At 44.3% G+C, this 25456-nt stretch overlaps 1 protein-coding gene across 6 annotated transcripts in view; it reads left to right on the top strand.

Annotated features, from left to right (window-relative positions):
- LOC129710317 (tensin-3-like) overlaps positions 1-25456 on the top strand; it is a 484648-nt gene that overhangs the window by 442121 nt on the left and 17071 nt on the right. For all 6 annotated transcript variants that reach the window (XM_055657243.1, XM_055657253.1, XM_055657263.1 and 3 more), the window contains 2 exons: positions 16840-17008; positions 22870-23546. In XM_055657243.1, the coding sequence (XP_055513218.1) occupies positions 16840-17008; positions 22870-23546 (846 nt within the window). The remainder of the gene's footprint in view (positions 1-16839; positions 17009-22869; positions 23547-25456) is intronic.

The following is a 25456-nucleotide window of genomic DNA, read 5'->3' as shown; positions in this document are numbered from 1 at the left end:
ACTGTTTGGGATGGTCCATTGCAATGTTTGTAAACGGATTTAAGAAATTAAAATGATATTGCTCACTTAATTCAGGTCTGAATGTTAAGAACCGCTCTCCAGTCAGTTATTGGCAAGGGGATTGCCAGGACATGAGGGTCTGAGTTACAGGCAGAGGTTGGCCAGACTTGAACTTTAATTTTTGGAGCATAGGAGACTAGGAGACCTTTTTTAAGGTGTGTGAAATCATAAGCAGCATAAATGGACTGTTTTTCCCAGGGATGGGAAATCAAAAACCAGAGGTCATAAGTTTAAGGTGAGAGGGAAACAATCTAATAGGAACATGAGTAGCATTTTTTTCAAATCCATCAATGCCCATTATGTGGTTTGAGCTGCAGATATTGGAAGTGGTTGAAGCAGGTGCACTAATACCATTTAAACACCATTTGACCGAGGACATGGACAGGGAATTTAGAGGGATATGGCTCAAACATGGGTAAGTAGGACCGGCTTAAATGTGCATCTTTGTTGGCACAGAGTTGGGTTGAAGATACTGTTTCTGTGCTGTATGACATTATTACTTTATAAAGTTGCTAGAAATGCTAATCAGGAATAATATTAATGCTCACTTGGACAGGCAGGGGTTAATACAAGAAATCCTGCATGGATTTGTTAACACCAATTTGTGCTTAAACTGAGTTTTATGAGGAATATGGTTGATGATGAACATATGGACTTTCAAAGGGTGTTTAAAAGGGTACCACATATAAACATGTTGGCAAAATTTAAAACCATGGACTAAAAGAGCAATAGACAATATATGCAGGAGTAGGCCATTCGGCCCTTCGAGCCAGCAGCACCATTCAATGTGATCATGGCTGATCATCCACAATCAGTACCCCATTCCTGCCTTCTCCCCATATCCCCTGACCCCACTATCTTTAAGAGCTGTATCAAGCTCTCTATTGAAAGTATACAGAGAACCGGCCTCCACCTCCCTCTGAGGCAGAGAATTCCACAGACTCACAACTCTCTGTGTGAAAAAGTGTTTCTAAATGCCTTACTCCTTATTCTTAAACTGCGGCCCCTAGTTCTGCGCTCCCCCAACATCGGGAATATGTTTCCTGCCTCTAGCATGTCCAAACCCTTAGTAATCTTATATGTTTCAATATGATATCCTCTCATCCTTCTAAATTCCAGAGTATACAAGCCCAGCCGATCCGTTCTCTCAGCATATGACAACGCCATCCCGGGAATTAACCTTGTGAACCTACTCTGCACTCCCTCAATATGTCCTTCCTCACATTAGGGGACCAAAACTGCACACAATACTCCAGGTGTGTAGGGCCCTGTACAACTGCAGAAGGACCTCTTTACTCCTATACTCAACCTCTTTTTTATGATGGCCAACACGCCATTCGCTTTCTTCACTGCCTGCTGGACCTGCATGCTTACTTTAATTGACTGATGAACAAGGATCCCCAGGTGCGGTTGTACTTCCCCTTATCCCAACTTGACACCATTTAGGCTGTGAAGTTGACCGAGGGTGAGAAATTGTATTATTTTATTACTTTGTAAATGTATACTAGACTAAGTGGGACCCGTTGGGTCCCATGTTCACACGGTAGGGCTGGTCCCCCGACGCAATATTCCACCTCTCCACCAATTCCAATATTAGTGGCCAGTGGGCGGGCGGGAGGGGGGGTTTCTGGAGTGCTGGTATGGGTTCTTGGGGTGGCAGCTCAGTCCCTCAAGCCTGAGCAGCTCACTCACGGCTGGTGGGCTGGCAGTTGACTCATGACTATTCCTTGAAATTCCATTTCAAGCAGGGTGCAAGGCCACCAAATTCAAGTGCAGTTTCATACCACTTTCAGCAGGGTGCAAGGCCACCAGATTCAGTGCAGTTTCATACCACTTCAAGCAGGGTCCAAAGCCACCAAATTCAAATGCAGCTTCATAACATTTCATGCAGGGTGAAACCACCATAAACCACACAAAACACCAAACTCAGTTCAGTAGACATTCAGTGTGTTCAGTTGATTCACAGCTCAGACAGAGTCATGACCTCTCCCTCCCCCATCATGCAGAGACTGAGCCACACCCACACTTCTGGGTTTTATAACCCCTCCCCCTCCCACTGGAAAAGGTGTGGCTTTCAGGGCGTGATTGACAGGAGACAGATTCTCAACATTTTTTAAACACTAATAACACTTTTATTTTTCATTGATGGGAAGAATACTCTGCACCTGCTCAGCGGAGGGGGGACTGAGTAAGATGGCCAAAAATCACAGCCGTAAGTGGTAGCGTTTTATCTAAAATCAATATAGAGTGCAAACAGGAAGTAAGTGAATTTGCAGTAGTTCCTTTTAACTTCAAGCCAAAGCACCCAAACCGCCATTTGCAGTAAGTAGTGCCTTTCAACTTCAAGCCAAAGCACCCAAGCCACCATTTCCAGTAAAGAGTACCTTTCAACTTCAAGCCAAAACACCCAAACAACCATTTGCAGGCAGTGCCTTTTTACTTCAAACAAACCATATTTTCATTTTCAAACCACATTAAGGGTACTCACGGTTGTGTAGACATTTGTTCAGTGTTATTCAGAGCTCAGAGAGGCGTGACCCTTAGCTTCATCCATCTTGCAGAGACTGAGTGAGGCACACCACTTCCTGGTTTTATAGTCTCTCCACCTCCCTCCAGCAGGGGCAGCAGAGAGAATGGTGAATTTAAAAAAAACATTAATATCTCTCTGATTTGTCATCGATGGGAAAAATCCTCCGCACCCGTCAGGCGGAGAGGGGCTCTGAGCGAGGTGGCCAAAAACGACGTCCATAGGTGGCGGCGTTCTGTCGGAAATCGCAGCACAGGTCAAAAATGGTCAAGATCAGAGATTTAGTAATATAGACAGTTGTGACTCAATATGAGGACCCTGCTTTTTTATGGTAATAATTTCCTCTAGAGTGTAAAGAAAACCAAAATGTGCAGAAGACACAAAACTTGGAAGTGCAGTAAACAGTGTGGAGGCTTGGATAGATTTCAGGATGATATCGGCATGCTGGTGGAGGAATTGCAGATATGTGGCATTTGAAATTTAACATAGAACTGGACTAAGTGGGACCCTTTGGGTCTCATTCTCACATTGGAGGCCTGGTCCCCCAACGCAATATTCCACCACTCACCTATTGTCCCTAACTGTGCAGCCGCAACTGACAGGTTCCCGTTGTGACGCTTCTGATCCCCCCTCAACCATTCCGCCCCTTGCAATTCCCCCCATGCACACACTCCATCCACCCCCCCCCTCTCCCCCCCCCCCACCCCCCCCCCCCCCCCCCCACTCTTAGCAGTTCTCCGGCGGCACAGCCATTCCCGCCCATTGGATACCCATTGTGATGTAGAGCACGCAGGCATTACTGCACAGGCATGGTAAGTAGAAAAGGGATTTAACTTAAAATATAACAACAATTTAAATGTTAAAGATGGCTGGGGTGGCTTCAGATGTGGGCTGTCGGGAGGGGGGGGTAGGAGCGTCCTGCAGCCAGGGGAGGGGAACGGCTTCAGGTGGGGGTCAGTGGGGGGGGGGGGGGGGACAGAGTCTTACAGAGTGCTTTTTTAGGAGGGGGGGGGACTGCTTTAGGAGGGGGCTGTCGGGCGTGGGGGGGGGGGGGGGGGGGGGGGGGGGGGGGGGGGGGAGTGTCCTACAGCCGGAATGAGGGATAGCTTCAGGCGTGCGCTGTCTGGGGGGGGGGGGGGGGGGGGGGGGGGGGGGGGGGTGAGTGTCTGGCAGCCGGGGGAGGGGCACAGTTTCAGGCGGGGTTATCGGGGCCGGGGAAGGGTGGGGGGGGGCAAGTGTCCTGTAGCTGGGAGAGAGGGACGGCTTCAGACGGGGGTGGTTGTGGGCGGATGGGGGGGAGCAGATTGCAGTGGTTCAGGAGAGGGTTGTCGGGGTCCGGGGGTGGGGAGGGAATCCTACAACCAGGGTGAGGGGGACGGCTTCAGGCGGGGGCTGCCTGGGACCGGTGGGGAAGGGAGCACTGCTGTAGCCTACCTTTGCCGTGGCCAACCACTTTTGCTGCCGCGGCGTACCGCTACTGCTGCCGTGGCCTTCCGCTGCTGCTCCCCACCGGCTTCAGGAGGGGGCCAGTGGGGAGCATCCTGCAGCTGGAGACATGGATGGCTTCAGGCGCGGTCCGGTGGGGATGGGGAAGGATCCTGCAGCTGGGGACAGGGGCGGCTTCGGGACGCACTCGGGGCTTACGGCTTCGGGACAGCTTCGGGCTCACTGACTCGGGCCGGCCTCCGAGGTTTTATTCTCCTCGCCCGGTGATTGACAGCGAATGCTGGAAGGGGTGTTGTTGACCCGGCGCTGACAGGAGAGAAGACCAATCTGCTGATTAAGCCTTCATAACTTTTGTAAAATTCCACCGATCGGAACGAAACTTGATGTGCTTGGAGCACAGGAGAACGGTGAGTAAGGTGGTGAACAATCGTAGCGCTATCCTGTACCGATTTTGCGCAAATGTAAAAACAACGCAAACCGGAAAAGGACAAGATGAGAGTTTCAGTTAAGTGTAGAAGAAAGAAGATGGTTACCTACCTCAACATGAACCTGGATCCACTAGAATTTGCCAACTGCAACAACAGGTCAACGGAGGATGGCTCTCCATTCTGCACTGGACTACTTGGACAATAAAAACACATATGTCAGGCTGATAAAATGCTGGAGTAACTCAACGGGCCAGGCAGCATCTCTGAAGAGAAGGAATGGGTGATCTTTCGGGTCGAGACCCTTCAGACTGATGTCAGGCTGCTGTTCATAGAATACAGCTCAGCTTTCAACACCATTATCTCGTCCAACCTGGTCACCAAGCTCATGGAGCTGGGTCTCTGCACATCCCTCTGCAACTAGGTCCTCAATATCTTTATCAACAGACCACAATCTAGGAATTCTGTACACAAACATCCTCGATAACCATCAGCATAGGAGCACCTCAAGGCTTCGTGCTCAGCCCCCTGTACTACTCTCTATAGTCATGACTGTAGTCGGATACAATTTCAATTCCATCTTCAAATACGCCAATGACAAAGTAGAGATGCCAATGAGTCAGAGTATCAGAGACAGATCGATCGACTGACCAAATAGTGCCAGAGCAACAACCCTGCTCTCAACATCAGTAAAACTAAGAAACTGATTGTTGACTTTGGAAGAGGATGGTTGATGATCCAGAAACCTGTCTCCATTGACAGGACATTGGTGGCGAGAGGCTAAAACATCAAATTACTGGGCATGCATATCTCTGAAGATCTGTCCTGGACCCAGAACATTGATGCAGTCATAAAGAAAGCCCATCAATGCCTCTACGTCCTTAGAAGATTAAGGAGATTTGAAACGTCAATGAATATTCTCTTGACCTTCTACATGTATACAGTAGAGAACATATTGACTGTCTGCATCATGGCCTGGTTTGGCCACTTGTATGCTCAGGAATGAAGAAGACTACAATAAGTGGTTAACACTGCCCAGACAATCACGGTTACTGTCCTCACCACCATCGAAAGGATCTACAGGAGCCATTGCTTCAAAAAGGCAGCCAGCATCATCAGAGACCCACACCACCTGGCCACAATCTAATTTTGGGGAAAAGGGTATTGGTGCCTGAAATCAGTTGTGCCACTGCATGTAAGACTTTCACTGTTCCGTTTCGGGACATATGACAATAAAACACACTTAACTCTTGACACTTGAGTGGATCTTGGGAGGAAGATTGAGGAAAGGGAACTAACTCAAATGAGTTTTGCAACTCTATTGTTAGTGGAAGCTCTTATTAGCTTCGAACCACTGAACATGTTATTACTGGGGTAGCACAATCCTTCAATTACTCGAAACTCTGCAGTACCATCTCCAGAATACTATGTCCTAATACAATCCATCTAGCTTTGGGAGTTCAGTTTAATTTAGTTTAGGGATGCAGCGTGAAAACAGGTCCTTCAGCTAAACGAGTCCACTTCGACCAACCACCACCGAGAGACTAGTTCTATTCTACACACTAGGGACAATTTAAAGAAGCCAATTAATATACAAAACTGCATGTCTTTGGAATGTGGAAAGAAACCGCAGCACCCAGAAATAACCCACGTTGGCACAGAGGGGACTTATAAACTCCGTACAGACAGCACCCGTGGTCAGGATTGACCCCGGGTATCGGGCGCTATTAAGGCAGCAATTGTACCACAGTACCCCTTTGCTCAGTTATCAACGTTATTGTAATTCCAAGGGTTTACTGGTCTGAAACACCTCTACTTAATTCTTAAATGCATCTTGCTTCAGAGGGAAAAGTATTTGTTTTGGTGAAAGCAAACTTAGCCGCAGCTAATGGAAGCCCTTATGGTTGAATAGCATTTGAAGCTGACAGCTTCTTGGAGCAAGTTCCAGCAAATCATTAGCAAATCCGGAATGACGAGAAAGAAAGGAAAGAGGGGGAGAAATTAAATCTCAATCAAAATCCCATCATAATAATATGGATTGAAGGTGAGTATTTCTACTGATGGCCTGAGTTCACTCATGGTGCGGATTCCAAGTATGATGTAATGTAACTTTCAAAGCAGCTAGGATGTTTGCCCATGTAATGGGCCTGCCCTTGTCAATTGTGTTTTCTTTAAAATAACTTTTTTCCCCCCTGATTTACCGGTTGATTTCCTGAGCTAGAAGCAGCTGTGTGACAACTGTTGAAAGCAAACAATATTGCAGCTGCTGGCTTGCGCGACTTGAAAACTTCTTGCTTTATTTTTAATTCAATTGTTACTTACTTTACTGCTATGTTCCCATGGTTGAAAGCTGGTACAGCACTGTGTTTTTGTATTTGCTTGTCTTCAGAGTCCAGAGAATAATGGAAGTCCATTTTGTACGTAAAGATTGTATACCTTCGGGCAGTAAAGAAAATGTGCACAAAGTATTTGTCCTGAAGGGCATTTTGACCTTTGACTTCTATTAGTCCTTTTTCATTGGTAGGAGCAGATTGGGAGGGTGTAAAACAAAGCTTCAGTGTCGTTTGAAAGTCAGATGTAAATGAGGCAGCAGTTAGAACATGAATGCACTGAATGGACACTCTCACAGGCTGCGAGAAACAAACTCTGGCAAAACAATTGGTGAATTATTTTCCATGAGGGCAGAGTGGATTAAGCTGCTGCTGACCAAACATCTTCAGTTGAAGCTGAATCTAGCAACCTCCACTCTTGGCCTCCGCGGAAGTTCTGCTTTTGTACTGGCTTCATAACGGACTGTAAGTAAGAGAGATCAGAAAGCTGAGAGTGGTTAATCTCTTGAACAAAGTCAGTTTTTTTTTCTGTGTGTGGTTTTCGTGCTGTGCTACTTTGAAACTGAAGTCTGGCAGAGACAAAACAGTAAACCAAAAGCGTTAGTAATGTTACAGCTTTTCAGCACGTTCATTCTTTGGATGCTCTTATGCCAGTTTAACATCATGATTGCCTCTGTTGGTGGGGATACCATGGTTTCAGATCGATATACAATTCTATCTGAATCTTTGGAGATTTAGCCATCTGCCAGTAAACAGTTGGAGATTAAAAACAATCACTTGAGTCTGAAGTGATTTTATTCTTGTGGAGCTCTGTGATTTCAAGCTAATGCACAGAGCAAGTTTTAAATACATTGCGTTGTAACTTGGAATGTCTTTATATTCTGTTGAATTTGTGGGCATCTCTGTATATATTTGCAGGAAGCAGAGAAAATCGTGATGTTTCTTAAAAATCTTTGTGCAAGAGCAGAATGCGTTGAGAGTTTTTGGATCCTGTATATTCATTCACAGGATATGGGTGTTCCTGGCAAGACCAGTCTTTCTGCTGGCTCTAAATCCCCATGGGACGGGTTGCAGTGTAATAAGGCTTTTGCTTGTTTTAGTGTCTGTTTGGTAATTTAATTTAATTAAGATTCTTTGCATGATGTGGAGGCTCACTGAAGGCTCTGTTTTTTACGTGCAGCTTTTAATCAGGTCACATACTGAACCACTAACAGCTGAGCACATTCCTGAGGGTAGCTGGCACGTATTCGGATCATTGGCAACCTTGCACTGAATTCCTCCATAATACCCCATTTATATTGCCTGTATTACTGATCGGTCTCCAGAGCAAGCCTGCAGTAGTAATGAGGCAACCCGCACGCTTCCATCTACACTGGTCTTGCGGTTTGGCCCTATAATCCTGACTCCACTCCACCTCTCCCTCAATTCACAGTGGGCAGACGAGCTGCCTCATCCTGTAGAGGCAGTTATACAGCAAGGAAGCAGGCCCTACAACACAACTCGTCCATGCAGATGAATATACACCATCTACCCATGTCCTATTTGGCCCATATCCCTCTAAACCTTTCCTATCCATGTACCCGTCCTATTGTTTTTTAAGTGCTGTTATAGTACCTGCCTCAACTACCTCCTCTGGCAGTTCATTCCGTATCCTCATCACTGAGTGACAAACTTGGCGCTCGGGTTTGTCTAAAATCTTGCTCCTCTCATCATAAAGCTATGTCCTCTTTGTTCTTCATTTCCCTTACCTTGGGGGAAAGACTGCATTTACTCTAACTATTCTGCTCATGATTTCATCCACCTCTATAAGATCACCTCTCAGTCTCCTGCGCTTCAAGGGATAAAGTCCCAACCTGCCCAACATTCCCTTATAGGAAAGTTGTTCGGCATGATCTCACTGGGCCGAAGAGCCTGTTTCCATGCTGTATGACTCTGGGACTTTATTGGGGGGGGAAAGCAAATTTGCTTTACTGAACACCTTATTCATTGTGCAAATGTAAACCCTCATATCTGTGTGACGTTTCAAATCTTCTCCTTTCCTCCACTCTGACCTTTAACCGTCTACCTTCTACATTGTTCATTGAAGCTTAATGCTGAATAATTCCTTACCTTTCCTCACAAATCTTTACAATAAAAAGCTTCAAGTGTAACTTGAGATGTGCTCTTAGCTGCAGCTTTGATTTATTGTCTGGTAGTAGCTGCTAGGCATGTGGAACGGGTGTACTACTTTTCCAGGGATGGGAAGAGGGAACATCACTACTGATGGAGCGATCTGCATCTTCCTTCCAACAGAATGCTGCCCTACCTGGCTGATGTACCTTTACCATTTGCTTTCATCTCACACCCTCATTAGCGATTCACACCCACTCCCAGTTTCATGCATTCAGAGAGGAATATAAAATGAAAACTCAAAACTCTGCCAAAAAGCATCATTGAATAGCAAGGTCCAATTTTAAACATGCAATGTGTCAAAATGCAAACACTTGGTTTATTCAATCTGACAAGTGCTTTAGGAGTCCCATACTTTGATCAATTAAGAAAGATCAGAAGTTGTATGTTCCAGCACAACCTGAAAGCAACTTGTGACGGACTTCCAATGTGGGCATACCAGCCTTGCTCAAGAATGTGTGTTCATGTATATTACTTTTGCTATGTACAATTGAATCAAATTTAATTTATCCCTCTCTATACCTGCTGTGTTTCTTGCTCATGTTTTTTTCTACCACATAACCACCTCCCCTTATTCTTTGAAGCGCTTTCCTGTTTCATTACCTGTTTCCTTGTTAAATTCTATATTTCTATAATAGCTGCCAGTCCTGAGATGCAGCCCTAAATCGGTGACTGATAACTCCCTCCATGGACGCTGTCTGTCTTGTTGAACAATGAATCTGAAGAAGGCCACTGACCCTAAAAGTCACCTGCCCATTTCCTCCACAGAATTCCTCTGGCATTTTGTGTTTCACTGTTGAATATTTCCATCTGTTTCTATTTTTTGTTTTAATTCTCTTCCTGGAGAACGACCACTGGAGTGAGTCAGGTAATTTCACATTGAAGTTATTATGTCGCTTCATACAGGCAGCAATAATTTTATTTTGTTTCCCCCATACCAGTGTTTCCTGGTAGAAAAAAATCTACTTCAAAGTGAATTAAGCTGCTCCGTCCTTTCTGAAGTGTGAGTGAATCTGGAACTTGGGGATTTTTTTGATTGGTTTGCACTGCAGGATTTTTAACTTTGTGGAGTATAAGATAAAATATATGGTCTGAGAGTAAATGCATAAGAAGCTAATAATCAACTGATAAAATTACAAGGAGCTGATGGATTTTGAAATTAGGAAAGAACAAAAGGCTTGTGTAAGGAACTAAGTCACACAGAGAATAGCTTGTACCAAACTCTGTAGCCCTGAATTGACTCTTGGTGAAAGGTTGTTTCTTGTATTCACTTCACATGTGTGGGTGTCACTGACAATGCTAGAATGTATTCTTCATCCCTAGCTGCCCTCGAGAACCTGAAAATGCTGTCTTCTTGAACCTCTTTAACCCTTTTAAGGCGATGGGGGAAAGATTTAATAGGAACCCGAGGGGCAACTTTTTTATACAAAGGGTGGTGTGTACATGGAACGAGCTGCCAGAGGAGGTAGTTGAAGCAGGTGCTATCATAATGTTTAAAACACATTTGGATAGGTACATGGATAGGATAGATTTTGGAGGGATATGGGCCAAATGCAGGCAGGTGGGACTAGTGTAGAAGGGGCACGTTGGTAGGCGTGAGCAGGTTGGGCCGAAGAGCCTATTTCCACTCTATGACTGCAATTAAAACGCAGCTACTTGTTGAGCTCTAAGTTTATGTGAAAATTCAATTATGTGATTTGAAATCTACAAGCATTTGGTTCATTTTCATATTAGAGTTTTTATCTTTTGTGACTTCAAAGTGAACCTGTACACAATTTTTATTTAGCTGTGCATGTGTTGTATAATTTTCTAGATGGTGACGAGAAATGGTGGGTAGCAGGGAAGAGGAATGTGACAGCCAGCACACAGAGATCTGGGTCAGAAGTTCATTGGGGGATTAACTCGGGATCAGTATCACCTTATCGCTTGTAGAAAATAAGCTTTTTAATCCTATTAAATTGTACATAGCAAAGGTAATACACATGAACACACATTATTGAGCAAGGCTCGTATGCCCACATTAGAAATCCGTCACAAATTGCCTTCAGGTGACTCTGCTGGAACATACAACTTCTGATCTTTCTAAATTGATCGAAGTATGGGACTCCTAAAGCATTTGTCAGATTAAATAGGGCAAGTGTTTGCATTTTGTCACATTGCATGTGTATAATTGGATCTTACTGTTCAATGATGCTTTTTGGTTGAATTTGGAGATTTCATTTTGTACTGATCTAAGAGGTATTAGCGAAGTTTTTAAGAAAGCCCTCCAAAGCACAGCTGTGTACACACACTTCGATTGCATGTTTTCCAAGCAGTCATTTACCTTCTTGAGTGACCACATTCCTGACGGTTGCAGGATGTATCTTTTGAAATGAATGGTCTTCCCTGCATTGCTTTAGGTGCCCATAAATGCAAGTGATACTAGATCAGACCATGTAATTTGTCTTTCTGTGAAGCTATAAACATATATAATGATACCTTCGCCTGCCATTTTATTGTCTATATTTAGGTGTGTATTCCACATGAACTCTGCAGGTTCAGAACTAAAGTACCGCAATGTTTATGCAACGTAAATCAGATGTCAAAAGTCGAGACATTTTTGTGGAATGCGGTTTTCTTCTCCAGGAAATCTCATTGCATTTCCTCCTGCTATCAGACTGACCTTTTGATTCTGACCACAGTAAACATATATCTAGAGGACCACAAAGTGCTGGAGTAACTCAGCAGGTCAAGCAGCATCTCTGGAGAACATGGATAGGTTTTGGGTCTCGACCTGAAACGTCACCTACCCATGTTCTCTAGCGATGCTGCCTGATGTGCTGAGTTTTTTCAGCACTTTTTGTCCTTTTATATGGAGCAGATCTTTGTTTCTACATTTAAACACATAACAAGCTTGACATTGGTTTCTATTGCCATTAATTGAAAGATGTGCAGCCAGGCTGAATACTTTACCTTGCCATGGAACTCACAGATTTTTCCCCTAAGCAACTCCACCATGATTTTCCGTTCCCCAGAGCACCAATAGTTTTCATCCAGTCTCTGATGAAAATGACATTTAGGTCTGGCGATAGGGCTTTATACAGCACGGCCCGAGCTAACCTGAAGAGAGGCATCAGAGAGGCCAAATCAGACTACAGGAGGAAGATAGAGGACCACCTGGACAGTAACAACAGTAGGCAGGTGTGGCAGGGGATCCAGTATCTCACCAACTACAAGACCAACCTTGGTGCTGCGGAAGGTGACGCCTCGTTGGCAGAGGAGCTGAACCTCTTCTTTGCTCGCTTTGAAGTGGAGACAGCCACATCACACCACATGGTCCACAGCAGCTTAACCCTCAAGATAGAGGAGCATGAGGTGAGGCGCACGCTGCGGGCCATCAATCCAAGGAAGGCTACTGGACCCGACGGCGTCTCTGGACGCGTGTTGAAGGACTGCGCAGACCAGCTGGCTGGAGTCTGTACGAGGATTTTCAACTAGTCTCTGGCCCAGTCCACTGTTCCACCCTGTCTGAAGTCCGCAACCATAGTCCCCTTGCCCAAAAAACCCCACATTTCCAGCCTCAACGACTACCGGCCAGTTGCACTCACACCAGTTTGCGTACAGAGCGAATAGATCTACAGAGGACGCTGTAGCCACAGCTCTCCATGCTGCACTGTCCCACCTGGAGCAGCGGGGGAGCTACGTGCGGATGCTCTTTGTGGCTACAGCTCTGCTTTTAATACCATCCTTCCCCACAAACTGGTGGACAAACTGGGGGACTTGGGACTTCCACACTCCACCTGCATGTGGATAAATAGCTTCCTGTCGGGTCGCAGCCAGAGAGTCAGAGTGGGCCATCATACATCCACGGCCCTCAGCCTCAGTACCGGCTCTCCATAAGGCTGCGTACTGAGCCCCCTGCTCTACACCATGTACACACATGACTGCACCCCCGCCCACCACAGCAACACCATTGTCAAATCTGCGGATGACACTACGGTGGTGGGACTCATCTCCGGGGGGGACGAATACGCCTACCGGGATGAGGCGGAGCAGCTGACGTCAAGATGGGAGGGAATACATCTGAGTCCCTCGCCCTGAGCACAGGATCGCCCCAGGGTTGCGTCCTCAGCCCCCTATTGTACTCCCTGTACACACATGACTGTGTGGCTAGGTTCAGCTCCAACTCAATAATTAAGTTTGCTGATGACACTGTGGTGGTGGGCCTGATCTCAGACAACGACGAGAAGGCCTACCGGGAGGAGGTGGCTGATCTAGCACTCTGGTGCCAGGATAACAGCCTCCTCTTGAACATCAAAAAAACGAAGGAGCTGATCATGGACTTTAGGAGGGCACATCGTCTGAGGACGTACACTCCATTGAGGATAAATGGGGATCCTGTGGATAGGGTGAACTGTTTTAAATATCTGGGAGTCCACATCTCCGAGGGTATGACATGGGCATCACACGCCTCAGCACTCGTGAGTAAGGCAAGGTAGCGCCTTTACCACCTCAGGCAATTGAGGAAATTCAGAGTGTCTCTGAGGATCCTCCAGTGCTTCTACGCAGCGGCGGTGGAAAGCATCTTGTCCAGGAACATTACCATCTGGTTTGGGAATTGCTCTGCCAAGGACAAGAAGGCTCTGCAGAGAGTAGTGCGTTTGGCCGAACGCACTATGGGAACTTCACTCGCCCCCCCTGCAGGAACTATACAACAGGAGGTGCAACTCCAGAGCAAATAAAATCATGGGAGACCCCTTCCACCCCTGCAACGGACTGTTTCAGCTGCTACGGGCAGGCAAACGCCTCCGATGCCATGCGGTGAGAACGGAGAGGTTGAGAAGGAGTTTCTTCCCAGAGGCAATTCGGACTGTAAACGCCTATCTCACCAGGGACTAACTCTGCTGAGTGTTTTTCCTTCCATTATTTATCATGTAAAAGAATATGTGTGTTATGATTGTGTTTATAATTTGTTTGGTTGTTTTGTTGTTTGTCTTTTGCACAAAAGTCCGCCAGCATTGCCACTTTCATTTCACTGCACATCTCATCATCATCAACCTTTATTGTCATCTTGCAAGCAACAAGTACAGTGCAAAATGAAAAGACGTTTCCCAGTGAATAGCGGAGCCTCGCACATGAAATTTAAAACACTTCTCACATAATAACACTAAAAAAACAATCCAGTCCCTGATGGAACAGAATAAATAGTTAAAATCAGGTAAAAAACACAATGTTAAAATACAGTAAACCAATCATAAAAAAATGTCCGGGGCCGCTGATTTAAGTGGCCAGTGCCAGTTATTAAAGTGTCCGTGCCAGCCGCAGAGTCAAGTCAAATGACTGTGAGTGCAGAGTGACTGTTTAGCAGCCTCACCGCCTGTGGTAGGAAGCTGTTTAGCAGCCTCGTAGGCTGCTCGTATGTGTATGTGACAAATAAACTTGACTTGACTTGACTTGACAGTGTGGTGTGGAGAAAATAACCTGCTCCTCAACACCTTAAAGACAAAGGAAATAATAATAGACTTCAGGAAGAATAAAACGGACATGGTACCATTAATTATCAGAGGGGACTGTGTGGAGAGGGTGGCGGATTTCCGCTTCCTGGAAATCCATATTGAGGAGGACCTGATGTGGAGCGTGAACACCTCTGCGCTGCTGAAAAAGGTCCAGCAGAGACTGCACTTCCTGAGGGTGCTCAGGAAGAATAACATCACTCAGAGACTGCTGCTGTCCTTTTATCGGTGCTCCATTGAGAGCATCCTAACATACTGTGTATGCGTATGGTACACCAGCTGCACAGCGGCTCAGAGGAAAGCGCTCCAGAGGGCCATTGACAACGCCCAGAGGATTGTCGGCTGCCCTCTCCTTACCTTGGAGGACTTACACAGTTCCCGCTGCATTAAAAAATCCCAGAGTATTATAAAGGACATTTCCCAACCCGTACACTCCCTGTTTGAACTGTTGCCGTCAGGCAGACGGTACAGATCTACAAGGACAAGGACGAACATACTTAAAAACAGTTTTTACCCCACTGCTATAAAGGCACTAAATGTAGCCGCCAAGGAACGTAGGGGCGATACATACTAAGGGACTGTGGTACACTGTGAAACCGACAGAAGGATGGAGGGTTGGGTGTTTATGCGTGCTATTTTCATGATATTTATTTTAGTTGTTTATCTTTTTTAAATATTTTACCTTGTATGTATCGTTAGCTTTTAGAAATGTTTGAATGGTGCACTGACTGGCTGACATTTTAAAATTTTGTTGTACATGGTTCATGTTACAATGACAATAAAGAAACTATTCTAACTATTCTATTCTATTATGAGGTGAATTTGAGAGTCTCAATGCATTGCAAATAATGTAAAGGGTTTAAGACATTACTGCTATGTTTTGAGATTTGCGTCCCAGAGATTGAACTCATTCTTGAAGCAAAGCTGTGCGAAAACAAAATATTTCAAGTTACCGAGCCTAGAAATGAGCATATTCTTCAAAACCGAAGGGGTTGTGATTTTTCCTCCCATTTTAAATGTGAAAGGATGGAATTCAGGGAGAATTTCCACAGCAGTGATAGTGCTGTTGGAAAGAGGAAAACTTTGCTTTCTGGCTTTGTAGACTTATGGAATGCGTTTGTAGATTATCTCAATGAACAATGTGTAAAAAGGAACTGCAGATGCTGGTTTAAACTGAAGGCAGGCACAAAAAGCTGGAGTAACGCATTAGGACAGACAAACTGGAGAGAAGGAATGGGTGACGGTTCAGGTCGAGGGTCTGAAGAAGGGTCTCGACCCGAAACGACACCCATTCCTTTTCTCCAGAGATGCTGCCTGTCCCGCTGAGTTACTCCAGCATTTTGTGTCTATCTCAATGAACAAGATGTGTTGGAAAAAGAAAACTTAATGGGACCCCTTTGCCCTGATTCATAAGATATATAGAACAAGCAAGTCCATATAATTGTGCCGATGTATCTGTCACCTTTGTAGATGAAAGGGTGAGTTATGTGATGCGGATTAAGAATGCAGGCTTTTACAAGTCCCTGTTTGAATCATTTCCAAGTTGCCTTGGATAATGGTCTCTGATGTTAGCAAGTTATCCCTGCTATGTCAGGAATCTCGGCAGCCGTCATGTTTCATTGATTTGCAGATAGCTTTATCTCGTCTTTGTGCTTGTGTCAACATGCTTGCAAGGTTTTGCTCAAAAGAATGCTCTGTGGTTATGGATTTATTTTTTCTCCCCTAAATGATGCTCAGGCTGTCGTTGGCCTTGTTTTGCATCAATACATTATCTCTTCTAATCTCCTGTTAATTTTGAAAATTAGCGGGTTTTTTTTTATTCTTTCCTTCTTCTAGTGCTAAGACAAATATGTTTTTGAAAAAATCTAATCCGAAATTTTAGAACTGTAGAAAAACCACAACATATTTCTGAATTTGTATTTGTCAAGGGATAAATCACATTTTGATAAGTGGATGAAGCTTTTGGTGCAAAGAGTCATCATCCACAAACTAATGGATAAACATAGAAATGGCTGAAGCTCAGGTTTTCCTATATTTTGAAACAAAACACATTAACAATAGCTGTAGGGATCATGTTGGAAAATAGAATATTAGCTGATCAGCAAGTTAATGTTTTTATTTGCCAGAAAGCACACTAAGGTTATTAAGAGTAAATAAATCCTGTTACATGGTGCTGAGGCATACAAACTAGAAAGGCTAAAAATTCTGGTATATTTTGTCACTGTCTTAGCTATATTTCTGTACTGTAGATGATGTGTCATCAGTTTGTATATGCACTATTCCCTTTTTGTTTGTATTTAATCATGCCTTACAGTTTTTTTTTAAATGACCTAGAAGCAGAACCGTCTGTTATTTCAACCACTCATTGCATATTCTCTTTCACGTTGCAGAACCCCGAAGTTGCATGGAAGGCATTCATCGTTCCAGAGTGGGCTCAGACAATGCAGCAGTGAGCAGCATTCTGTTTCACACCGATTCGCCAACAACTAATACGCCTTTCCAGCGATCGTTTAGCTCAGGGTGTTCGACCTCCAACAGCCAAGTGCCCAGGACAGACAGGTAGGAACCTTAAAAACTACCTGCAGACAAATGAGTCAATAGCTGCCAGCTCTAATCCAACGGTACCTTATTTGTAATATCAAGTATATTTGTTGTTTTAAATGTTAACATTAGTAGTCACAAAAAAAAAATGCCATTCTTCTGAAGAAGGTTTCTGACCTGAAACGTCACCTATCCATGGTCTCCAGAAATGCTGCCTGACCTGCTGCGTTACTCCAATGTCCTTTCGAATAATAAACAGCATCTGCAGTTCTTATTTTCATACATTCTTTTTATTGGGTTTCAATAGTCAATAAATGTTCCTAATTACTACATGTGGACATATAACAGCAATATTATTTTTCTGTTGATACTTTACAATCGAGAGCGGTGACATTGGTGATTGTGCGAGGTTGTTTGTATTTCACGTTTAGGCTTGATCTTGATTTTGGGTGCTTTGCAAATCCAATCAGATATTGGCTTAACGTAGGTTGTTTCTTAGACATAAGTTTTTATTCAAACATAACACCTCAAATGCTGTCTGTGTGGAATTTGCACGTCTCCCTGTGACCGCGCGGAATTCCTCCGGGTGCTCTGGTTTCCTCCCACATCCCAAAAATGTGTGGGCTTGTAGGTTAATTGGCCACTGTAAATTGTCACTTAGTGTGGAGGGAGTGGATGAGAAAGTTGGATAACATACAACCAGTGTGGACAGGTTAGCGTGGACTCCATGGGATGAAGGGCCCGTTTCTCTGCTGTATCTCTAAACTAGGGAAAAAAAACTCTCTGGGTACTAGGCGGCATGACAAGTTAACACCCACCCTATTGTTTGTGACTGAAAAGCTACCTGAGATCTGCTGATCTCAATTCAATTTACAATTGTTTTTTTTCTTTATTTTACCTTATTCATATATGGGTTTAAAAAAAGTTTAGCATGTGCTCAACAAAAATAAATAAACACTGAGGGGAGTATGCTGAGTACATAGATGAAAATAGCAATGTGATTTTACACATGTGTGGCCATAAGCTGTCTCCTTCACTGACTTTATAAAAGCTTTAAGATTCATTAAAACTCTTGTTCAATGGTCCTCAGCTGGAAAATTGTTCTTTGCAACAGCACTTTCTTCAACAACAATCTGGAACCAAATATACCTTGATGTCTTCTTTGAGTTTGGGGAGCTGAACACCAATGAATAGGCTCCCAGGTTTATTTGTGGGAAATCCACTCAGCACCATTAACGCAGGAATCGATTAAAGTAGTTGACCAGTCGAAGGTCAACTCTGCAGGAGGAGAATTGATTAATCAGGCAGAGAATCACACAAACAATTTATTCCACTGGTTTAATTTCACAGGATCTTTCTGACTGTGTGAAATCGGGATCAGAGGGTTTTCGAGCTGTTCTTCCCTCATAGCCTGGCAAATTATTTTCATTAGTGTATCCATGCATTTCCATTTAGGAAAGTTACTATTGAACCTGCTGCCATCTTTCAGGCACCCCGGTCCAGATTGTCATGATCAGTGCAACAAATATTGTTTTTTATTCATGTTGCAAGTATTAATTTTGTTACTTTTAATCTGTGTTTGGTGGTTATCCAACACATCTGCCACAGCAAACAGTTTCCCCATATTTATTCCATCAGAGCCCTTTTATGATATTGAACACCACCATTATGTTGGAAACCAAAGAACAGCAAATGCTGGAAATACTCAGCAGGTCACGCAATATCCAGGGAAAGAGAAACAGACCTAACATTTCAGTTGCACACCCCTCATCAGATGTGATGTCCCAGACAAAGTGTCTTCGACTGAAAGGTTAACTCTGTTTCTCTCTCAGCAGATCAGGCAGCACCTGAGCAGTGTTTGCAGCATTTTTTGTTGATCCCTCAGTCATGCTCCCCACCTTGACTTTAGGTCTGGAAGATATTCCCTTTTTTTAAGATCTCGTGCTTCTTCAGCTGCTATTCTGGTAAATTTCTCCAGCATCTTCTGTCATGTCTGGTATCGTGTATCATTTTTTTAGTTTTGCAAAGGTAACGTTTTACTTGTATTCAAGTAAAAAAATGTCCAACGCTGATAGAAACTGTCATCAGTCATTAATGTATATCATATTTTTCACAATCTGTAAAACCTTTGATAAGTTTGCCACAGATTTCATGAACCAGCTATAGAAACAATTATGCTGAAGTGCTCTACGTTGCATATTTTTTGCATTTACTTCAATTCCCAATCTTTAGCCGTTGCTGCCTGTGTTTGTTTTTGCCTACGTTACATGCATTCTAAATTACCAACCAGACGGCGTTGAATTAGTGAACACTAATATCAGATCATTTGAACAGCATTGCTTTTCTTTCTTCTGAAAGAGTGTCTTAAAAAGATCTGCCTAGTATAACTTGGAATGTCATTGATCTGTTGGTTCCCCAAAGAATCTGAAAAGAAATGCAGACACCCAAACACACCTTGTGCGTCTATATTAATGCTTTTTCTATGACTTCACTTTTAATTGGCAATAGGGATGCAATAGGGTTTAGAAATTAGATTAAACGTTGGGAAATGGTATGTAATATGATGTCCTGTACATTTGCATGCAAATAAAGCTCTCACTTGTTTGAGCCAGACACTTCCAATAAGAGCAATCACAGCCCACCGGAATTTAGTGTTGGAAAACAATGGGCTGATGTCCAAGTACATAAACCTCTACCTGGTTTTCTGTTCAGGTTGTAGATATTGTGCTAATTTATTAAGTGACTGAGCACAGGTCTGATCATCAACCTACAGGAAGTATGTGATGACGGTAGAGAGGGCGAGGAGCTTTAAAAGGATGTTGCCAGGGCTGGAGAATTACGCACGAGTTTAACTTATTTTCTTTGTGGGGGAAAGTACAAAGAACAGTGAGGGGAGATTTATAAAACCATGAGAGGCCAAGCCACTCATTTAGCATGACGCTCTGTAACATGAAAGAGCAGAATTGAAGGACTAGGGAGTAGTTGAGAGATAAATTATTTAACTAATTGTGTGCTTGAAAGAGCGTGAATACAGAAACCATTCCACAATGGAAATGTACCTGGATGAACACTTGTAGAGCTGTTACCCGCAAGGCTATTATCTTGTAGTATCATAACTTTATGATTCTATGAACGCAGTTTAGAAAAACTATTCTGGGAATTAGTGTTCAAAGACCACTTCGGAAATTCGAGTAAAATATAGCGAAAAAAATTAGAGAGAGTACAGAGGAGATTTACTAGAATGTTGCCTGGGTTTCAACAACTAAGTTACAGAGATAGGTTGAATAAGTTAGGTCTTTATTCTCTGGAGCGCAGAAGGTTAAGGGGGGACTTGATAGAGGTCTTTAAAATGATGAGAGGGATAGACAGAGTTGATGTGGACAAGCTTTTCCCTTTGAGAATAGGGAAGATTCAAACAAGAGGACATGACTTCAGAATTAAGGGACAGAAGTTTAGGGGTAACATGAGGGGGAACTTCTTTACTCAGAGAGTGGTAGCGGTGTGGAATGAGCTTCCAGTGGAAGTGGTGGAGGCAGGTTCGTTGGTATCATTTAAAAATAAATTGGATAGGCATATGGATGAGAAGGGAATGGAGGGTTATGGTATGAGTGCAGGCAGGTGGGACTAAGGGAAAAAAAGTTGTGTCGGCACGGACTTGTAGGGCCGAGATGGCCTGTTTCCGTGCTGTAATTGTTATATGGTTATAGAAATGAACATCATGGGCTTAATGAGTTTTGTTTTTGCTAGTAACAAAATGGTGGAATGGCAGGCTTGAGACACCAAACTGCTTCATTTTATTTCTCCACCTTCCTCCTACACATTTAGCATATGCATTTTTTAACTTTGTGACTTAGTTTTTGGCATTCTTTTGCTTTTTCATCTTAATTTCAGTAGCAAAACACAAAGTGGGAGTAACTCAGCATCAGGCCAGGCCGATGGTGGTGGGTTATTGTTGATATTTGCTAGGGCTGTACAGTGGCACAGTGATAGAGTTGCTGCCTTACAGTGCCAGAGCCCGAGATTCAATCCTGACCATGGGTGCTGTACGGAGTCTGCACGTTCTTCATTAGAATGTGTGGGTTTTCACGGGATGCTCTGGTTTCCTCCCACATTCCATAGACGTACAGGTTGGTAAGTTAATTGGCTTTGGTAAAAGTGTGTTTTCTAATACTATTAGTGAACAGGTTAATCGCTGATCAGCACAGACTGGATGGGCCAAAGGACCTGTTTCTGCGTGGATCTCTAAATTTAGCGAAACAAAACTTCTCAATATCTAAAGGGTCAGGCACCATCTATGGTGGGAAGGGATAGGTGATTTCTTCAGACTAAAGTAGGGTCCCAATCCAAAACGTTGCCTACCCACGTCTTCCAGAGATGCTACCTGATCCCCTGTTTTACTCCATCACTTTGTGTTTTGCTCCAGATCCCAACAACCGCAGTTTCTTGTGTCTCCTCTTAATTTCAGTTGCTATCGTTTTCAGTGAAACACTTCATAAATGGCGAATTCCGTAGGGGGATCATATCTATGTCTATTGTGATTGATGCGGAATCCCAGGAACAACAGTTTAAACAATTTTGACATTTTCCTCTAGATCTTCTAAAATAACTACTGGTGTGGGGAGAGTCCTCGTGGTGCTTCTGCCCCGAGCCCTCTTTACTAGACCTCCACATTTCCTCACCAGTCACTGCACGACAAAGACGGCCACTATGCAAAAGCCCACCTTCTCAAGCCATTGTAAATAAAGTTGGCCTTCAGAAGGTGTTTGTCAAAAGAACAGAATTTTGTTATGTGCTGGGAGGAAGCCTGAACACTGGGTAAACATTGTATGCCGTCAAACGCAGTCACAGTCTGCTGCTTCTTGCAGAATAACAAAAAAATTGGATTATGTTTCTTTCCCACATTCCAAAAAATAATATATCCCACCCATCAAACAAATTAGAGGATTTGGAACCTTTGATTTAAATATATTTAATTTGGATCCAGTTTCAATCTCAGTTAATCTCCTCCCAAATCCATTTGTCGTTGTTCATTAGCCAACATGCCCGTTTTCTTTCTTTCAGTTCCAATTGAAAGTACGCCCACAGTCTAATACTACTGGTAAAACCTAGGACAATGCTTTCAGCATTGGCAGACTGGCATAGACCACAAAGATATTTTCCAATGTTCTGGAAATGGAGTGCAAATGCAAGAGGTTTAGTTTGGGTTAGTTCAGTTTAGAGATACAGTGCGGAAACAGGCCCTTCGGCCCACCGAGTCTGCACTGACCAGCGATCCCTGCACATTCACACTATCCCACACACACCATGGACAATTTACATTTATACCAAGCCAACTAACCTACAAACCTGTACATCTTTGGAGTGTGGGAGGAAACTGCAGATCTCGGAGAAAACCCAAGTGGTCACCGGGAGAATAAAGAAACTCCGTACAGTCAGCATCCATAGTCGAGATCAAACCTGGGTCTCTGACGCTGCAAAGCAGCAACTCAACTGCTGCGCCACCCTGTGTTGATGTGTTTTGAGGCAGGCAGCGGGGTGAGCAGGAGCCAAACTGAGTTGCAACGGTCTCCACGAAACATTGTGGGCTGCTCCTGCTCTGATGTGTGAAACCAAACAACTTCTTGTCCAAAGCACCTAAAATGTATTTTAAGATTGAATTTTAATCTAATGGTTGGTTTTGAAAATATATAATGCCAAACATTTACCGTAATTCCAACTAATACATTAGCACAGAATCAATTTATTTGTAAAAATTAACCATTATTGTCACAGAATTGAGCTATCCAGTTGGCAATTACTTTGCTGGGTTATAATGATTATGTTTTTATACTCATAATTTTGCTACTTTTCTGCTGACATTTTCCCTTTCTCCCCGATAGCCCACGTGCCTGGTTGGAGAATACCCAGAAAGGAGCGTTTTCTCCTCAGCCATCTGTAACTGGGATTAGTAGGTCAACAGGGAGTTACCTTGGCACCTCAGTGTTTTCTGGTATCTCTGGAAGTCCACACCAGGAGAACTCCGCCTCACCACACTTGCCTTCTCCGGGATCGCAAGTTGTCTCTTCCAACAACCACTCGATTCGTCTGAATGTTTCGGAGAGTCTCACTGCCAACCTGCACCAGGGCAGCACTGGAGCAGCCTCTCCAATGCCTGTAGATTCCAGCAGCCTGAACTACGGTGTCAACAGCGGACCTAGCAATGGAAAACAAGACATTTTACTGAGTTATCCTGCCGGATCAAGCAACACTGCTTTGAACATGAACTTCCCTGCCGCTATCCTCCCAGGTATCGGTGGCCTGCAGGAGGGAGTGCATACAGCAGCTAACAGGCAGGCGCCAAATAGTGCCCCCCTGATGCGTGATGTTTTGAGTATGAATGTCCATCCCCCATTGCCGGAAAAGAAACGGATTTCCGAGGGAGATCATTCATTTGCCACCATCTCACCGGCTTCAAGTGGCTTTTCAAGTCCCCACAGTGGAAGTACGATCAGCATTCCCTTTCCCAGCATCCTTCCTGACTTTTCCAAAGTTATAAGTACTACCTCTGTTGTCCACGGTGAGTGTTGCAATTTTCTTTTTTAATGTTTAGTTTTTGTTTTAAAGAATCTATTTCTTTGTGAATGCATGGTGTGGACTCAAGGGGCCAAAGTGGTGCACGTCTTTATGACTATAGCAGAGCTGCCAACTTTCACGCATTGAGCGTGAGACTCTGCCATGAGAAATTCTGTGACCGACAAGAATTTCAAAACTAATATCAACTGCATGGGCCGCGGGTGTTGGAGAGCCGGGGTGGAGGGAGGGATAGAAGCAGAAGCAGCGGCGGGGACTGATGCGGACGGGGAGCCGGGGCTGGCGAGTGTTTGCCGGGCTGGCGAGTCGCTCGCTGCAGCTCCGGCCATGGAGCAGCCTCAGTGCAAGAGTCCGGGGCCGTCGGAAGCGTTGCGCCGCTGCCGCGAGAGTCTCTGTGCCAAATTCACCCTGGTGATCGGCATGGGCCAGGCTGCGGCTCAGTGCATCCGGGAGAACAACCAGTGGCTGCTGGAAGTAGGTTCCAAGCACTGGGTAGAAGCGGTGGAAGATAGTGGCCTTCAAATGGGGGTGGTTGGAGAAAGCATCCTGCTTGCCTGCTAGATTTTCACTTACTGCAGGAAAAATGTTCCCGATGTTGGGGGAGTTCAGAACCAGGGGTCACAGTTTAAGAATAAGGGGTAGGCCAGTTAGGACTGAGATGGCGACAAACTTTCTTTACCCAGAGAGTTGTGAATCTGTGGAATTCTTTGCCACAGAAGGCAGTGGAGGCCAATTCACTGGATGTTTTCAAGTGATTTACATTTAGCTCTTGAGGCTAGCAAAATCAAGGGATATGGGAAAACAGGAAAGAGGTACTGATTTTAGATGAACTGCCATGATCATATTGAATGGCAGTGCTGGCTCGAAGGACCAAATGGCCTATTCCTGCACCTATTTTCTATGTTTCTATGCTTGAATATATGGCAATAAAACTTGACCACTTGATTTTGGAGCATTCATGCATGGTGAAGGTATAATGTAGTCATAGAGTGATACAGTGCGAAAACAGGCCCTTCGGCCCAACTTGCCCACACCCGCCAACATGTCCCAGCTACACTAACTGCTTTTGGACCATATCCCTCATAACCTGTCCTATCCAGTCTTACTGTTTCTTAAATGTTGGGATAGTCCCTGCCTCAACTACCTCCTCTGGCAGCTTGTTCCATACACCCACCACCCTTTGTGTGGAAAAAGTTACCCCTTAAAAACTTGCCTCTTAAAAATACTTCAAACAAAAAACACTGAAATCGTTCTTCTGCAATGCACTAAAACACGATTTTAATACATCAAATTTCAAAATGTCCCGACAGTGGGAGGGGGGAACCCCCCTCCTACACACTCCCCCCACTCGGTTGCTCCACTCCCTCACCGGGTACCCCCAAGGTCAGTGATCAGTGATTGATCAGCCCCCTCCCACTTTCAAAAATGCTCCGTGGCCCCTGTTTGCGACGGAGAGCACTGCCAGATGTGAGCGGGGAACTGAGGCCAGTTGGCCGTGATGTCTGGATCCCAATGCTCAGCGCTTTGTTTCAGAGTTGGCTACTGTTATTGATTTGTAATTAGCCTGATTTGTAATTAGTTGATAAAACCTTAATTTATTAATCCGGAATATCCAGGGGGGTGGGATAAGTGTAATATTAAAATGACATGCAAGGTGTCAGGCGGTCTGTCACAAAATACAGCCCCAATGACCCATTATTTCCTTCAGTTAAATATTGGGAAGGTAGCACAGTCGTCATTTGCCACTCAACTATTATGTTTACCTCACTGACTATTTCTAACCCCCCCCCACATATTCCTTAAATCCATTGACTGGTTGAATAGAAATGTCCCCAATCTCGTTGTTTTATTAATTGAACATGTAGATGAACATCCTCAAGGAGTGTAATCAAATGG

This window comes from Leucoraja erinacea, chromosome 2 (assembly GCF_028641065.1).
Source record: "Leucoraja erinacea ecotype New England chromosome 2, Leri_hhj_1, whole genome shotgun sequence".
In the NCBI taxonomy this organism is placed as follows: domain Eukaryota; kingdom Metazoa; phylum Chordata; class Chondrichthyes; order Rajiformes; family Rajidae; genus Leucoraja; species Leucoraja erinaceus.
The sequence above is the reverse complement of the archived record's forward strand: the minus strand, read 5'-3'. Positions and strand labels throughout refer to the sequence as shown.